Raw genomic sequence first — 18,924 nt, forward strand, 5'->3', positions numbered from 1 at the left:
ATTTTGACTGTTGCATTGCTTATTTATTTATTTTTTATTTTTTTGCTTTTTTGTTGTTTTTTGTTTCCTGTATTAGGATATTTTTTCCTTGAAATCCTTTGTTGTTTATATGATGGCAAGTAAGGACAATGTCCAAAATGTCTGAACATGATGATTTTCTTATTTTAATTGTAAGAAAAGGGGGGGCTTTACATAAGCGTTTGCTTCTGCCCCTAACCTTTGGTTATGACCTAAGTGTATGGTTGGTGGTGGTGGTGGTGGTGACCAATAATTTTTTTTCATTCATTCATTCATTCATTCATTCATTCATAATCACTTGATAGAAAGTACATGTAGGAATAAACACTGGCCTATCCAAATTAATGAATCAATGTGATCCTAAAATTTGAGGTTTACAACGCCTCAGTTGCTTGAGTGGCGTCACTGGTGACGTCACAACTGCCCCATTCTCCTGGTAGTATATAGAGCCCACGTCATTACGTCATTACTCACATTTGTGCAGTCATCACTCACATTTGTGCCGGCATCTTCAGCTGCTGTTTAATTATCACTGGAGCAGTTGTTTCACCCCACCCCCTCCCCTGATCATCACCAACGTCATGGCTCCTGTAGAAATCCCTTTGGGGGGATTATCTATCCCATATATGGCACTGACGCCGCCCCCCCTCTCATATCAAGAGGAGCCTCATCATATCATGGAGTCATATGCCACGCTTAAACTGTTTATTGGTTCAATAAACTTATTAATCTTTCCTACAAGTCTCTCATGATTGAAATGGTTTCAAATTGACAAAGAAGTATTCCGCCTCACTACCAGTTCATTGCTGTGCCAATCGGCCATCAATTTGTTATTGTCAGGCCAGTTCCCTTATCTTAAATCGGCATGCCAGACAATCCTGAGCAAACTACTGTAGTGAGCAGCCACATCGTCAAACAAAAGAGGATGACAGTCAGGCTTCTTATCGCCCTAATCTGCATCGTGCTACTGTATTTTTGACAGCCAGGTGCCAGAATGACGAGGCGAAACCCCAGCAGATCTGATGTCATACTGAGATAAGCTAATGGCACGGCCCAGCTGGAGAGGCATTCCTAATGGGGGCCGATATTGATCAAGGGCAGGTTGGGAGCATAAGGGACTGATATTGATCACAGAATGAGCAGTATGCGTCGTAAAGGGTTTGTTATGTGGGAGTCAGGAGCAGGAACAGGAAGAGATTTGTCATGAAGTGCATAGCATAAGTATGACACTTCAAAAGGTGCATAATCATTTCAATATTTTCTACAAATGAGCTAATTCAGGGACAAAGATACAAAAAGGAAACAAATATTAAGAATCCTGCCATTTTAATGTCATTTTCTTAGAACATAGTAACTGTTAGACAAACCTGACCCCACATTACTGTACTCACCATTAATGCTGTATTACACTCATTCCAGACATTTTAGCATATAGTTTTCTAAGTGACAGGATGACAGGGTGTCATTTTAGTAGGCTAGGTGATTTGCGCTATTTAAAACTCATTGATTCATTATCATAACAGCTGTAATACATTCATTTCCATAAAAAGAGCATTCATTCCTCATCACAAAAGCAATAGAAGCCAGTTTGTTACCTGTTAAATGATTAATTGGCATACAGCACAAAATCCTAACAAACAAATTGATTGGCTTAACAATGACAAAAGACAAAATGACAATGCTATCTTTAAAGTAACAGCGTTGAGTTGCATGGAGGGAACGCCTGCTACACAAGGAATCCTTTGCCTGCAACTAGGCTAGATTGCATAAGCATAAGCATGACAATGACATTTGTTAGCAGGTTACTACTATAGGCCTACATTTTCTTCCCACGCAGGACGTGCCAAGTTTGGCCTATATTTTTTTGTAATCAAGCAAATAGCACAAAATCAAGGGGGAAAATGGCATTTCGAAAGTGCACAATCTTCTTGAATTAGGCTATAAAACAAATAGTACATTTTCTTCATTGATCGTTTTTGCTTCCAGTGGAAATTATTCACATGGAGGACAGTGTCTGCTGTCACTTGCCGTACAATCCAACGTCAAACTCAAAAAGCACAGTGTTAAACTTAAAAATGGCAAAAACGAGGTAACAACAAAATATAAGACTTTTCGGTAGCACTTTACATTACAGTTTGGGAACAACATGGTAATAGGGGCGTAATAGTGTGACAATAAAGAAGTAATAGCTTACTAACAATGGGTATAGCTGGGTAATTAGACTGAAATGTATGTAATAGGGTAACACTAACAGGGTACAGTATAGGGCCAGAAACAGATGGTAACTAGAAAAGTGCCCTCAGTAGATTGCAGATCTCCACCAGGCACCACTACGCCTAACCATGGACAAAACGAAACCCAAGTGCAGAGGGAACAACTACAGGAAACATCAGCGGTTAACAAGCTATTACCTGGTTATTACTTTGGTAATTACATGGTATTTCCTAATTATTACTTCTTTATTATCACACTATTACACTATACTACTACTATTATGCTACCGACTTTTCATAATACTGTCTCTTACAGGCAATTTACACCAGATGCGTTGCAGCTGCGTTGCGGATCCGGTAAAACTACCGGATCGACTCTCGCCCATGTTAATTGATGTACATGCGGTACGGAAAAATTACGCACCTGTTCTATTTTTGTCAGATCCCGCATCCAACAGATTACATGAGTGTGGATCTGTTCCGGAGGCGGTGTACATTACGTTAGCCCTTACAGTTTTGATTCAGCAAAGCAAATACTGTATACATACATAGGTGTGTGTGTGTGTGTGTGTGTGTGTGTGTGTGTGTGTGTGTGTGTGTGTGTGTGTGTGTGTGTGTGTGTGTGTGTGTGTGTGTGTATGCGTGCGTGCGTGCGTGCGTGCGTGCGTGTGTGTGTGTGTGTGTGAGAGAGAGAGAGAGAAAGAGAGAGAGAGAGAGCTGTAAATGTATGCACAGAAATAAATTCTATTTACACTTAATTTCATTCTAAAAAACAGATAATTTATTTTAGCTTTGATAAAAAACAAATTTTATTTGTAATTTAAATTAGAAAGATCCTTTGACTGGCCTGCGTCTCACATGGACTTTTGGCGTCCAAACATGAGGCTGTGTATAGGACCTCATTATGAGGGAGTCGCCAGAGTGCCATGTTTCAGTGTTGAATTTCAATACATCATCCTATACATGCTCCACGTAATTTAATGCTTATTCTAACAAAGGAGGAGTGAAATTCTATAGCAGAACGAAGACAGGATGTGGTTTCCAATATTTCCATAGGTTGCTCATACGTTTAACTGGCATTTATAGCTGATTTGAAACCAGCTCCTGGATTGTATAATGTGTACATGATGTAAAGAACCTAGACTAGCCTCCAGTGGAGTATTGGCAGCTTTACAAAATGAGCCTGTATGGCATGCCTCCAACGTTGAACCCAAATCCCAAAATATAGACTACCTGCACCAATGCAATGTTTCTATTTTCTGATGAGCTCATTAATTACCAATATAACAGCCAACAGGGGCAGCCAACTGCTTCGGGGCAATGCAGAGGATCCTTTCAGGTCACAGTTGCAGTTTCGTGGTTGGGGATTGGCCGGAGTGCAGGTCGTAGCAGGAGCCGGACATCTCAGCCAATCGACAGCGATGGATTTAGGATTGACGTCTTCTTGGTCCATCTGGCCGTTCTTCACCACCCAATAGGAGTTGTTTTTGAAGAAGTGCGCCTCTCCTATAGAGCAACAGCAGTGTTATTTTCATCCAACATGTTAGCCCATTGTAAGCCAGGGATGGAGATAAAACACAGAAAGCACTCAAATGTTAAGAGTTATTACAATGTTGACATTTTCTAATAACAGTCATGTAACTTTTACTTGATCATGTCATGTTCTGTGCACAAACCCTATAGGCACCCTCGTTCTGCCATTGGTGCTGTGTTAAAACCTTTGAGTACAACATTACCTTCCCCCCAGGTGATGATGTCATCCGGGTGGCTGGGAAGTCCTTTCCAGTGGCTGACTTCTCGCGGGTATCCCGCCTCCTGCTGCCTGTTCACCTGTCCATCCTTGCGGCTCTCGTCAAACCTCCAGTACTCCTCTCCGCTGAACAGGTAGGTCTTGCCGTTGTGGGCCCAGACGAAGGCCGCCTCCACCCGCTCCACCGGCCTGCCGCTCTTCGTCCTCATGCCCCAGTCGGCCAGCTTCTGCGGGTAGCCCTGCATGGCCACCGTGTCCTTGAACACCCAGTACTGAGAACCTGAGTACGCAAAACCCACTGCTAAGACTCAGTGCAGGTTTGTAGTGTTTACAAATTCTGGAAAGTAATTGATTCAATAGTGTTGGTATGAATGGGAAGGAGACAAAACTAGAAATAACCACCTCGCGGTTGTATGCCTCCGCCAACAAGTCAAGTTGCAGTTTACATCCATGTCTGCCCAGACTCATATAAGCACAAATACCTTGAAGCCCACGGCGCAGTGGTGTGGCCATTCAGCCTTATGGTACTTTAGTTTAGGCAATGTTTGGAGGTACCTCAACAACACGGCTAATCGTTTTCAACATAGAAAATGGTCCTACCCCTACCCTCCCACGACCCCTACTACTCCCCTACCCACCCCTCAAACCCCGACTCTCGATGACCGTCCTATCCTTGCTATGGCCCATTTTCCCTAGCCCCGCCATCCTTCCTTGATGGAACGGACGGACGTGAGGTCACAGTGAACCTGAACTTTCAGCTTTGACCACCGAAATCTAATCAGTTCATCCTTGAGTCCAAGTGGATGTCTGAGCCAAATTTGAAGAAACTCCCTCAAGGCATTCCTGAAATATCGAGTTAACGAACATGGAATGGACGGTTGTGAGGTCACAGTGACCTTGAACTTTGACCCCCAAAATCTAATCAGTTCATCACGGAGACATAAAAAAATCTCCAACACAAAACAGGGAGGCAAGACAAGAAGGCAAGCAGTTCACAGAAGGCAAAAGAAACCATCATAAAAGCAGTGATGTTGAAACAGACAGGCAGAAGATGGATAGGCCTACAGTATATGAGACAGTAGCATCTGGAGGAGTTACTCGAGTCATCTTGCTGATATGTGTGCCTGTAAATGTCTGTGAGACCTTGTGAAGGCAGAGAGAGATTCAATTTCAGTTTAAATTTCTGAAAGGGGCAGAAAAGAGGAAGTTTGTATTTCTGATTTATTGGGCTGAAATTCAAAAGAATAGTTACCCAACTGCTGTGATGATGTAAAACTGAGGAAATTCACACAACCCTGTTTAAATGACACTCATATCCCTCTTTGCTTCCTCTAATCTGTCTCTCACACTCATCTCCCTTTGTCTAAAATAAAATAATTAAATGCTAAAACAATGCATCTAAATGTATGAGAAATCCTTCTGGGTTTAAGACGCCTGATATGATTTTGTCATCATTAGTAATAAGATGACATTTCATCCCAGCACCAAAGTATTGCCTTCAACATGATATCAAAGAAAGGGCCGGAGATGTATGAAAACAATCTCCACGCCACGTCATGGCCATGAAGCAGTGCGGCAGTCTCTCTCACCAATGAAGAAGATGATGGAGCTGTCGCTCTTCCTCTCATACACAGCATCGACCTTATCAGTTCCCGGAGGAAGACCGATCCAGAAGTTTTTAATCAGAGCCGGACTGAGTGAGATCAAAGACCCGTCTCGCTTGGTCCTCCAAAAGTGCACACCTGTCAAAGGAAAAGGTAAGTGAGCACTCAAATGACACCAATATGACCACAATGTCAATGTGTCACTCTATAGCTTTAATTGTGTATTCAGAAACAGTATCATACCACTTTTTCACTGCCAAAACCGTTTCCAAGTATTAAGGTTTTTTTTTTAATGTTTTTTCAGATTTCCCCCCCATTCTCTCCCCAATTGTACTTGGCCAATTTTTCTGGTCGCTGCTCCACCCTCTGCCGATCTGGGGAGAGCCGAGACTAGCACCATGCTTCCTCCGAGACATGAGCAGTAGCCAGCCGCTTCGGGGAGCTTCACCGCCAGGACGCAGCACGTGGGAGGATCACGCTATTCCCACCAGTTCCCTTCCACACCGAACAGGCACCCTGACCGACCAGAGGAGGCGCTAGTGCAGCGACCACGACAAGTACCCTCAATCTGGCTTCACTCCCGCAGACACCAGCCAATCGTGCCTGTATGGATGCCTGACCAAGCCGGAGGTAACATGAGGATGTGAATCTGCGCCCCTCACATTGGTAGGCAGGGAATCTACCGATACACTACGCGGAGGCCCCAAGTATCGTATGAACATTTTGAGTATCACTTTGGTCCATTACTTTGGGATCACTGGACAAGGATTTATGTGTGGACATTTTACTTTTGTGGGAATACGGTTACCATATCGGTGCATCCCTAGTGGAATTAACAAACGCATCCGCTTATTTTCCTTACCTTTAAAAAAGAAGACCTCCCCTCTGATATTGGCCACTGCGTCAAAGCCCCCCTGACAGCGATCGTTGAATGAGGGGTCAGAAGAACTGAGAGACCAGAAGTTGAGTTAGTAAGGCCTTGGTGGAATACTTTTTCATGTGATGTGTAGTTCTGTAGAAATTCACCAGAGGGTGCAACAAGAACAATGTCAGAGAGAAGGTTTTATAGCTGCCCACTGGGTTTACTTATCAAATGATAAATGCTGATCTTCTGAATGTAACGTTAACCGCTGTGTGTCCTCCAGCTCAACTCACTGTTGTGTTGGTCTCGGTGGTGGTGGACTGGGCAGGCGTGGGGGGACAGGATCGCCACCCGGTGGCACTGGCCCGCCACCCTTCACACCTATGAGAAGGGGGAGGATGAGAGAGTACAGCTCTGATGAGGTGATGAGAGGTGGTGGCGGCGGCAATACATTAGAAATTTGTGCAACTGGTCCAGCTTCTCGGCAGCCAAGAGGATATGACAGACAGGATACAAACTATACTGTGCTTTTTTTTTTAAGTATGATGAAACTCCAGTCTCCTCCTGAAACCAAATGTTCACGGAGTGTAGGTAGTAGGTACACACACAGGATCAGAAATGCAACCATTTGCTTCCTCTCTGTGTGCTATAGAAGGAAGAGACATAACTCCCCACAACGTTCAAATTTTGCATCGGGGCTAGACTTTGGGGACAGTTCTATTAAAGTGAATGGGTAAGTAACTCCCCTGTAAGTGATGTTTGTGTAGATGGGCCATTGTATTTAATTGAGCAGTATTCTACTACTGCTGCGCAACCTTGAAATTACTGCCTCGCCGTGCTCCTGTTTTAACAACTGACCATCTCCTTTTTAACATCCCCCTTTTTTATCTAATGTGTCTCTGTTAGCCTTTTGGTTATTTTATTTATTGTCTGTACTGGTACTGTATACTGTTGTCATACTGTCTGTCAACTTTTGTTACTGTAACTTTCTGTCTGGATGCTGCTTGAACAGGTCGCACTTGAAAATGAGATCCAGGTCTCAAGGTGATTCACCTGTATAAATAAAGGTTAAATAAAATAAAATAAATTCTGCCATGTGACCTGTCTGCAGAATATAAATTATATTATATGGGGAGACATTTATTTTTGGTATCATTTTAAAGCAACAGCACAGTAAAGAGGATATTAATCTAACATGATGTCTGTAGTTCTTTATAGATCTAGCCTCTTAATTTTGCTCTCAAAGTGCACCAGATTGAAGCATTTTACTTTAAAATGGACAAAGAAATGTAACCGGGGGGGCTTAGCCCCCCTGGACCCCCCACGCCGCGCTAAAATGACCTCGGTATTTCTCAAACCCTGGCTACGGGCCTGTACACACAGTGGGGGAAATGGCCAGGTTTTACGATCGGAACAAGGGCCCCGGGGAGAGATTACAGCTCTGATGAGGTGATAAGAGGTGGTGGTGGTGGCGGCAATACATTCGAAATTTGTGCAACTGGTACAGCTTCTCGGCAGCCAAGAGGATATGACAGACAGGATACAAACTATACTGTGCTTTTTTTTTTAAGAACCGGAAAGAAGAAGTATGATGAAACCCCTCCTGAAACCAAGTGTTCACAGAGTGTAGGTAGTAGGTACACACAGTGGGGGAAATGGCCAGGTTTTACGATCGGAACCCGACTTAGGGGCCCCGGACTCCGTTCCCAGGCAGGCCCCCCCCCCCCCATTCCCACTGCTGGGTACACAGAGTCTGTGGTAGCATGTGTGTATGTTCATGTGTGTACATGTACATACATGTAAATTGTTTTGGGCGGCATTTTGGTTCTTGTCGGGGGCAATTTTATTGAACAATGAAATAATACATTTGCATTGTATACTTAAGCAATATAGCATGAGAGCTAGTGTGTTGCGGCCTCGTGGGATAACAACTGATCAGCGGGATATATGCCACAACACACGCTGCTCGAGTGCTATATTGCTTTTATAAAACGGTTTCCAAGTATGATAATATAAATATAATAATAATACTATAAGTCCGACTGGCATGGTATTCTGATAGAGTCAGTTGAAACACTACTGTAAGGCGGGACCTCTAGCAAGAAGATAGACGTGCGGGTGATTTGATTGGATCGTTCTGGAGACTGAAGTTGACATTGGCCAATCCTGGCGCTTGCTGAGAAGCTGAGAGCTTTCTGGAAACCCCGACAGGCAGCTCGAGCGCAGCGCTGCATTCTCAGTGCTTGCTGAGAAGCTGAGTGCTTTCTGCAAAGCCCGACACCAACTAACGTTACGGGGTTAAATGCGGGGTTAAATGCGGGGTTAACAGCCTTTTTTTTGCAAAGAAGACATTAGCCCGCATCTATTCTTGTACAAAACATAATTTTCTGCGAAGTATTAGTAAAGTTATAAGCGAAGATCGATTCACAAGGATCTGACAGCTGTCTCCGCCATTTGTTTTTTTTGAGGTAACCAAAGGCTTTTAGTAAGAGAGTTGCCATGGCAACGGTTATTGGAGTGGGTTATTGGATTTATACAATGGCTGTGAACCAATCAGATTGCTTGATTTGAGAGAGCCGTTTTATAATGGGAAATAAACACTCACAATGTGTATGATTTATTTTAAATCACATTATGGACGGTTTTCATGTAGTTGTGTTGCTATAGGGAACACAGTTTGGAATCTAACTTATGTCCTGTCAGTTATTGTACTAGCAAACACTGCAACAGGAAGTAAGCTGGGGGACATTTAATGTTTATGTTGTTGAGTTGAAATAGTCTATAGGCCACCATTGCATAAACAGTGCTGCTCACTTGGTTGTTTTCTGACCAAATTTGGCTACATTTCTCTTGCTCAGAACTCACTGGAAAAAAAACTGTCCGGCCACAAATCATGGGGGACGGTAGTCGCATTCACATGTGAACATTGTCGACAAAGAATTTGGAAAACTGTACTGTAAAAAGTGTACCTCTAATTACTGGTGGCTTTCCCTCATGGACATTATATGAACTTGCAAGGCTATTTTTGCCCAGATGTTTTATGAAAATGATTCACCATAATGTACTACGGAGATTAAAGTAACCAAATATTTGCTTACTAGTAGTAGACTAGAGATGCACATCAAAGGGGAAAGTATTTATTTTTATGGTTTTGGTGGAATGCCACTGTAGAAAACATGACGTGGAATTGTTTAAAGCTTTCTCAAATTTTAAAGTAAAATGTGAGAAAGCTTTAAACATTCCACAACGTCATGTTTTCTACAGTGGCATTCCACCAAAACCATAAAAATAAATACTTTCCCCTTTGATGTGCATCAATGTTTGTGTCTTGTGGGTGGGTTTATTTTTGTAGTGTGATTCAGCAGTAATATACAACAAGAAAAGGCAGTGTAGGAGGAGTGCAACATCCTGTCTGTCTACACACAAATTAAAATCTATATCTCTACTACTATAATTGGATGGCCTGTGGCAGCGTGGTGTGTGTGGCGTACAATTGCCCAACTTCCATTGCGACATTATCAGGGATGTCATAAATCCCTCTCGACTCAAGCATTGTGACATCATTCATCCAAATAGCGCAAATTTGCCCAACTGTCAGGTAGTTGTGATGTCATCAGTGATGTCACTCGAACAACTGTGATGTCATAACAGTGATGTCTCTCGAGCGGTTGTGGTGTCATAGTGATGTCGTAAATCCTTCCAGGGTTTAGCTCAACTGTGATGTCACACGTGCAGTTGTGATGTCATCAGTGGTGTCAGTCGAGCAACTGTGATGTCATAAGTGATGTATGTCAGTCAAGCAGTTGTGATGTCACTAGTGATGTCATAAATTCTTCCAGGCTGAGGTTATAGGACTGGCATACTAAAGTAAGTACAAGTTTGCCCAACTGTGCGTGCTCACAGAGAGGGGGATAGAGTTGTGATGTCACTCGGGCAGTTGTGATGTCATTAGTGATGCCACTCGAGCAACTAATTTGTAGTAATTCGTTATTTGTAGTAAAAATAATAGATATAGATTTCATACATCCTTCCCTGGACATCAGTGAGTGATGTTATCAGTGATAGATGATCTCATTAGTGATGTCATCGGTGATGTCACTCAAGCATTTAGTGAGTGATGTAGTGATGATGTCACTTATGATAGACATTGTGACATCATCAGTGAAACCATCAGTGACAGTGATGATGTCATAAACATTGTGACATCATATGGCATCATCAGTGATGTCATAAATTATTCCCTGCTGAGGTTATAAATTGAGCCACTTGATCCTTCCAGTAACATCACACAGGTTTACATTTCGGACACTATGGGCATCAAATTATTGCAAGTGATAAAGCCATTCTGTGCAGTGTTCCCTGAGATCCGGAAACCTGAAAGAAAGATCCATTTCAAGAACAAATTACTATGGACAATCACTACTCTCTTGATCTTCCTGATGTGCTGCCAGATCCCCCTCTTTGGCATCATGTCCTCAGATTCTGCTGATCCATTCTATTGGATGAGGGTCATTCTGGCATCTAACCGAGGTACTCTGATGGAGTTGGGTGTATCCCCCATTGTCAACTCAGGCCTCATAATGCAGATCCTTGCTGGAGGTAAGATCATTGAAGTCGGAGACACCCCCAAGGACAGAGCCCTCTTTAATGCAGCCCAGAAATTATTTGGTATGATCATCACCATTGTCCAGGCCACCATATATGTAAAGACTGGCATGTATGGAGACCCCTCAGAGATGGGTGTTGGGATCTGTCTGCTCATCATCATTCAGCTGTCTGTTGCTGGACTGATTGTGCTGTTGCTGGATGAATTGCTCCAAAAGGGATATGGTCTTGGCTCTGGGATCTCCCTGTTCATCGCTACCAACATCTGTGAGACCATAGTATGGAAGGCCTTTAGCCCTACCACGGTTAACAATGGCCGAGGAACTGAGTTTGAAGGAGCAATCATTGCTCTTTTCCACCTGCTGGCCACACGGACAGACAAAGTGCATGCGCTGAGAGAGGCCTTCAACAGACAGAACCTGCCCAACCTCATGAATCTCATCGCCACAGTAATAGTCTTTGCTGTAGTCATATACTTTCAGGGCTTCAGGGTGGATCTGCCCGTCAAGTCAACTCGCTACCGTGGTGAGTACAAGACCTACCCCATCAAGCTCTTCTACACCTCCAACATGCCTATCATCCTGCAGTCTATCCTGGTCTCCTACTTCTACGTTTTCTCCAAGATGCTCTTCACACGCTTCAGTGGCAATTTCTTGGTCAACCTGCTTGGGACCTGGTCTGACACAACGGCAGCCCATGCCTATCCTGTGGGTGGACTCTGTTATTACCTCTCTCCTCCCGAGTCATTTGTGTCTATCCTATACGACCCAGTCCATGCCATGACCTACATTATGTTCATGCTCGGATCCTGTGCCTTTTTGTCCAAGACCTGGGTTGAAGTCTCGGGGGCTTCTGCTAAAGATGTGGCAAAACAGCTGAGGGAGCAGCGGATGGTGATGAGGGGACACAGAGAGACCTCAATGGTCCATGAACTTAACAGGTACATCCCAACTGCTGCTGCCTTCGGCGGACTCTGTATTGGTGCTCTGTCGGTCATGGCTGACTTCCTAGGAGCCATTGGCTCTGGCACCAGTATCCTGCTGGTCGTCACCAATATTTATGAGTACTTTGAGATCTTTGTCAAAGAGCAGAGTGAAATGGGCAGCATGGGAGGCCTGCTATTCTAGAGAGGCCAATATTCTCCCACATCTCACCACCTTTTAATACACATGGACGAGCACTAACCCATTAACCCAGCCTGAGAAGTGTCTGTGAGTGAGCAGAATTTTGTTCGGCCACAGCTATGCCACTTTATGTGAGATTGGGCAGAAACTTTTAGGAAGTGTAAAGAGCACCCCTGCCTGCGGGTGACCTGACCCAGCTGGATTTTTTTATTAGGTAATTGCCCTAATTACCTAATGATTTGATGCCACTCCATCACTGACGACATCACTCACTGATGACATAACTCCCTGATGACATCATCAGTAATTTATGATGAATTTGAGAGCCTAAGAGGCCTGTTATGTTGTAGTTGTCCAAATAAAAGTCGAACATTCTGGCTGCGAAATCGATGTTTTGTTAAAATCTGCTAATAACCACACTCCATCTCCATCATAATATTTCTGTTTTGCATATGTCATTAGCTTTTCCACCTCCTCTGTCCGAATTCCGTCCAACTCTTTGTATTTCTTTTTCAGTTCAATTTTAACCTCTAGTTCATCTGTCATTTCATATTCTTCTTCCAAAAGCTGTATTTGTCGTTCCAGTATCTTCTGTTTTTGTTGTTTCAGTCTTTTCTTATATGAGGAATATGCTATTATGTGTCCTCGTAGCACTGCTTTAGCTCCCTCCCATGTAATGATCGGGTTAGTGTCCCCAGTATCATTAATTTCTATATATTCCTTAAGTGTATTGTTAATCTTTTCTACAAATGTTTTATCTTGTAAAAGCGAATTATTAAGCCTCCACATTTTTTCTCCTTCCTTTATATCAAGATTGATTTTTATAGTCACTGTTGCATGATCTGATAAGTCCCTTGTGCCTATTTCACATGTTTCAATTAATTCTACATCTTTTTTTAACATAAAAAAATAGTCTAGTCTCTTATAAGTTGAAAATCTACCTGAATAAGATGTGTAGGCTTTTTTGGTTGGATTTAGCATCCGCCATACGTCTACTAATCCGAATTCTGAGATTGCCCCCTTATGATTGACGATGCTTTATCAGCTCTATGTGGTTTATTATTTGATGAGTCCAGTCTGGAATTTAATGTGAGATTCATATCCCCCCCATTATAATTCCTTTACATTTTGTCATTAACAATTAAATTATTTTAGACATGAATTCTGGGCCTATTTCTGAAAAAAAATGAGACCTTAATTGACTATTTTACCAACTACTAAAACGAACCTACCCCCTTTATCTACAATGTGACTTTCTTCTTCAAATACTATGTGTGGCTGTATGATTATGACTACTCCCCTCTTTTTTTAACCATATGAACTGGAGTAAATTGGTCCCTCACCTAAACCACACTCCATCTAAGCATAGACAAACACTACAATTATAATCAGACACATTAACAACCAATCAATGCATCCATTATAGCAGACCAAACATGACAACTAATGGGTGAGTTTTTAAGATGCAGTTATTCAAAAGTGTATAAATCTTAATGCACAGTGACTAGAAAGTTCCTTTTAGCAGACATTTCATCTGTTGAATTTAAAAGCATCTAGACATCTGTTAGCATGACATGATAAACTGGTGTGTCATCTATGATTCTGAAGCAGAGAAACCATCCCAATCTCCTCTCCTCTGAGCATGCATTCTCAGTTTACAACAGTAGGGGTGGGGGGGTCATCTCATCTTCAGAGTGCTTCCCATCCTCACAAACAAGGAATTGTATTGACATAAATATTGGAAAATAAACAATTTTGTTATTTGTGCCAGAATATGCTCCAGATCCAAATTTGAGGAAAATATAATAGAAGGTTCCCTGTATGAGCAGTGGTCACATTGGTCTACATGGGATAGAACCTTGTTCTGTGGCATCTAGTACTAATAACTTTTTATCTGAGAGAGCTATCACAGTCATTCAAAAAGTTATATATAGGGGAGAATTTCAAATTTATGGAAATGTCAAATTCCCACCATATGAAGGGTTTTTGCAGACCACCACACATTTTGGTGGACAAACAGCAGTGTACAGCAAACAGCAAACATACAGTGTACACACACAGAAACACATGACAAAGACAATATAAATACTATTAGCCGATCACTCTGATTTGAACATCAATTTGGGTTGGACCCTTGCCCCCTGAGCCAGAGCACAGTGGGTCCAGCTGGTCACTAACCGTAGAGCGACTGAATGGCCTGCTTGTCATCTGGAGGCAGATGGTAGTTGCGGATATCTACGGGCCCCTGGTAGTACGGCCTCATGATGGACGGGTCAGCAGGGGAGTGGGACAGGCCCAGAGCGTGGCCAAACTCGTGCACTGCAACTGTGAACAAGTCTGTGCTGCTGCCGCCACCTGGGAAAGTGTGGAGCAAGCCTGTTACTGGACTGGCTGGCAATACTTGGGATTTTATGTTATTAATATACACCAGTCAAACGTTTGGACACATCTGATTGAATGTAGTGTGTTTTTCGTGATCTTAAAGCCATTTTCTAAAGGCTTACACTGAAATGCTTGAAATGTGTTTCTTAGACAAATATAAATAGTGAAGTTGAAGCATTTGTCATGCATTTCTTTCCAATGCCACTTTAATAGCCTCTTAAAACAGACGAGTCGGCTCCGGCAATTTTCAAATGCTTCCAGCCTACACGTCTGTACTTCAAGCTGCGAAAACTTGGTCAAAACGGAATGGGAAACTCAAGGGAAATAATGAGCGATGATAGGGGGATGGCCTGGATGGCCCGATTGGAGAAATATGAGTGGAGGCGGGACATCCGCTCGTGTTTCTCAAATCACCTGCATCGATTCGAACTTCCTCCGGTCTGAAGCCAACTTCCTTTGACCAGGCTCTGTGGGCGTGAAGTAAAGACTGTATATGATGCATTCGCAGAATGTAGAAGAGACAGTCTGACTTGAGAGACTACCACTTTAAAGAATCTACAATATAAGATAGTTTTGATTTAACACTTTTTGCTCACTGGATAATTTCATTTGTGTTATTTCATAGTTTTGATGTATTTTGACTGTTATTATAATAAATAATAGGAAAATAGTCCCAAAAAAATCTTCTTTTATCCAAACCAGTTACTTGGAAGTCAGTTCAATTCAATTTGCCAAGTGTCCTCTATGCATCTGTTTGAATACTGTAGATCAGAGGTTCTCGAATGTTTTTCAGCGAAGGACCCCTTACAAGATAGAAAATATATCGGGGACCCCTTGATTCTGATTTGTGATTTTGGGCTAAGTTTAATTGTTTCCACGGTAACGTGCTTTACTTTTAAATTGATCGCTTTGTTAGATTAGAATGTAATCCATGAACCATTTTAGATTTAAAGCATCAAATATTTTTGTTGAACTATGAAGCTTTTGCAAAAAAAAAAAAGTGTTTATTTTTATTTTCCTGAAAACTTTTCGCAGACCGCCTGGCAAAGTGCCACAGACCCCTGGGGGTCCCCGGACCCCCATTTGCGAACCACTGCTGTAGATCACATGTGTCAAACTCAAGGCCCGGGGGCCCAAATCCAGCCCAAATCCGGCACCTCATTTTATGTGGCCCAGGAGAGCTAGCAAAGAATACAATTTGCACAATACAATTCTTCACAATACGGCCAAAAATAAAGCTAAATTAAATAATAGTTGTAGGCTACTAGTTGTCTGTTTGCCATTGTTTTCTGCTGTCAGAGCTAGTTATTAAGTATTTTGTATTATTACTAAAAACCAATAATAATCGAATCAGAGCCACTTATCAAATATGATAACACGTAGGCTAGATACGTTTGGCCTTTTGAGGACAACCATAATATGCTGATGTGGCCCGGGATGAAATTGAGTTTGACACCTCTGCTTAATAATCTCATCTGATTATATATAAGCCAGGCAGATACACCTCGAAAGCGGTTTCTCCAGCCATCACCCACACATCCATCCATCCATCCATCACAATTTCAATCAGCAAATACCTCCGTAACTCCAGATCTCATCATCATCAAAGTGCGTGTCACCCGCCACTTCAGCCCTGCCGGGGAAGAAGGCGTGGGCCAGGGTGCCACCCGGCCCGTCAAAAGGGTACCCATCGTCGTGCAGCGAGCGGGTAAAAGACACTCTGATGTCCCCTCCGGCCCCCGCCTCCCCTCTGCCACTCGTAACCTTACGGAAAATCAGGGGGGCCTCGTCACTCCAGGCTTTGAAGGCGAGAGGCAGGAGCCTGTCCACCATGTTGGGAGGCAGATCGGGTGAGATGGAGGGGGACGGGTAGTTGTGGAGACTGCACACAGGAGATGTTAATGATCAGCGTCGGTAGGCCTATTAGCCTATATATAGGCTATATATGAGCGCATAGATGAGGGCATATTTGTTTTATGAATGCATGAATAAGTTAATTTCCAAAATGTGATATACTGTATCACTTGAACTGAAGTTCATCCAATATTCCAAATAGATTGGGGATCCAGTCTGTAATACTAATAATAATAATTGATTGGATTTATCTAGCCCCTTTCTAGACACTCAAAGTGCTTCACATACCAGGGGAGGGAGGGGGAGGGAACTCAACTCATCCACCACCGATGTGTAGCACCCATGGGTGATGCACGGCAGCCAGTTTGCGCCAGAACGCTCACCACACATCAGCTGTCAGGGTGGAGAGTTGAGGACTGAATGTGCCAATTAAGTAACGAGGGATGATTAGGTGGCCATGATGGAAGGAAGGCATGTGTGTGAATTTAGTCAATAAATATACCAGCAACCATGCTACTAACAAACCAGAGGAAACACACTGCCTGCAAACCAAATGTCAGCCAGCATGCTAAAGACAGCTAGCATGTCATCATTCTAAAGATAAAGTCAATAAATGGCATGACTCATAGAGGAAATGAGACAATAAATGGCATGACTCATAGAAGAAATGAGACAGGAAACACACCTCCATGTGAGGTATGTCTTCTGCCACTTGAGGCCTGTCAGGGCGTATCGTCTCCTCCTCCTCTTCAGATGGTCCTCACTCCCAACAAGGTCAGGCAGAGAGCATCGGGGTGTAGCCATGAGCTTCAAAGTTTCACTGTCTGGAAGAGGTTTATATATATATATATTAGGGGTGTCATGATACCCTCAGTTCACGATACGATACGATACGATACGATACAATACACGATATTGGGTTTACGATAACGATACGATACGATATTTATTAATTTTTTACAAAACTTGAATAATGAAAATATATGACTGGAAAAATAATCTTTTATTTGAAATACACAAAATGCAAAACATATGCTGTTGTTGGAAATTGTTATTATAATAACTAGAAAACAACATGGAAGATAAGGCTTATCTTGCAATATAATGTGTCACACTGTCACAAACTAACTGTTGCATGGTAATGGTAAAAGAAAAATAAACTATACACTCTATATCGTAAATAACTTATGCAGGCAACAAGCTGTGTTTGTGTAGGCTAGTAGCTTCACATTTAATTGTCATCCTCATCAATTAATTCTCTGACTGCACTGCGTTAATTGACGATTGAAAAGATAGATAGATAGATAGATAGATAGATAGATAGATAGATAGATAGATAGATAGATAGATAGATAGATAGATACAAACACACACAGTATGAAGAAATAAAAGAGCAGAGCGTCTCAGCATGTCCTTGTTTTACAAAGGGAAAGCTTTTGCAGCTGATTAAAGCCTCATTATGTAACTTTTTATAAACCTTAATCCAACAGCTTTTTAATCATGTTGATGACACAGAGACTTCTAATAGGGAAAATGGGGGCTTTGTCATTCCCACACCGCCCTCCGAAGGCCTCTTCCTGCACTATGGATTTTTGGTGGCTGCGTCCCAGAACTTTTAACTCTATTTCTTGCACAGCTCCTTCAAATTAAAAGGTTTCTGCTGACAAACTAACAAGATGCTTTTATTGTGAAGTACGTATAGGAAATTAAACGTGTTTCACTTGCTAGCTTGATTAGCTACTTCTCTCACTAAACAGGTTGAGACAACAACATGTGTGCATATTTGGGGATATTTTTTTCCAGCAAACCAATTATAAACACTGCAGAGAGGTTAGCAAAGTAGAGAGTACAAGCAGAAACAGTAAAATAAGGCTGATATCTGAACGTACAAACAGGGAAGTGGGGGCGTAGTTTCCCCAAATAGAGACAATGGGGCTTTAACCCTGTTCACTCAATAGTCACAGAGCCTAGTTTAGAGGTTGTTACCAAGCGTCCCAGTTTCCTGGATGCCGCCGAATCTCTGCATGACACGGATGGCCCTCTCAATTCCCTCCTTGGTCTGCAGTTTGCTTACGCGTGGGTCAGGAGGGGGGAGGTAGCCGTATCTGCTCAACCAATCCTGAAGAAAAGGAGGAGATGGAAGGATTCTGTCATCTGTGATTGTCCCCCACAAAATGGGGGGGGGGGGGAGGGGATCAGGGATCGGTCTCTGTCCGTCCGTCCGCTCCGTTTGTCACACTGTAATGTTGACTTTGTGCCGCTAGGGGTCGCCATTGACAATGAATGCGACTGACCCAAGGGTAGAACTACATCACTCGTGGGGGACAACATGCATACTATTTGCTTGTTTCCTGAATTGACAGATAACCAGTTCAGATGTGGACTTGAGACTTGGTGACTTGGACTCAAAACGACTTAAGTCACTGTTTTGATTACTTGTGACTTGGAAAGAAAAAAAATGACGAGACTTTACTTGGATTGTAAGTTAAAGACTCGTAACTTGAGACATGAT

The 18,924-nt window shown here is 42.6% G+C and overlaps 1 protein-coding gene and 1 pseudogene across 2 annotated transcripts in view; one reads left to right on the forward strand and one right to left on the reverse strand.

The window, feature by feature from the left end:
- Positions 1 to 1,344: 1,344 nt before the first annotated feature.
- mmp25b (matrix metallopeptidase 25b) overlaps positions 1,345 to 18,924 on the reverse strand; it is a 19,665-nt gene continuing 2,085 nt past the window's right edge. Inside the window, exons 3-11 of the mRNA XM_083634517.1 lie at positions 18,399 to 18,531; positions 17,098 to 17,236; positions 16,136 to 16,440; positions 14,355 to 14,531; positions 6,741 to 6,828; positions 6,448 to 6,533; positions 5,571 to 5,723; positions 3,968 to 4,261; positions 1,345 to 3,737 (exon numbers count right to left, since the gene is read on the reverse strand). Coding sequence (XP_083490643.1) covers positions 3,484 to 3,737; positions 3,968 to 4,261; positions 5,571 to 5,723; positions 6,448 to 6,533; positions 6,741 to 6,828; positions 14,355 to 14,531; positions 16,136 to 16,440; positions 17,098 to 17,236; positions 18,399 to 18,531 — 1,629 coding nt within the window. The 3' untranslated portion in view covers positions 1,345 to 3,483. The remainder of the gene's footprint in view (positions 3,738 to 3,967; positions 4,262 to 5,570; positions 5,724 to 6,447; positions 6,534 to 6,740; positions 6,829 to 14,354; positions 14,532 to 16,135; positions 16,441 to 17,097; positions 17,237 to 18,398; positions 18,532 to 18,924) is intronic.
- Positions 10,758 to 12,179, forward strand: LOC310774446 (protein transport protein Sec61 subunit alpha-like 1 pseudogene; annotated as a pseudogene). The gene has a single exon. The product of its transcript is annotated as a protein transport protein Sec61 subunit alpha-like 1 pseudogene (transcript).

The sequence above is a fragment of the Poromitra crassiceps genome (genome assembly GCF_964638095.1).
Source record: "Poromitra crassiceps genome assembly, chromosome: 4".
In the NCBI taxonomy this organism is placed as follows: Eukaryota; Metazoa; Chordata; class Actinopteri; order Beryciformes; family Melamphaidae; genus Poromitra; species Poromitra crassiceps.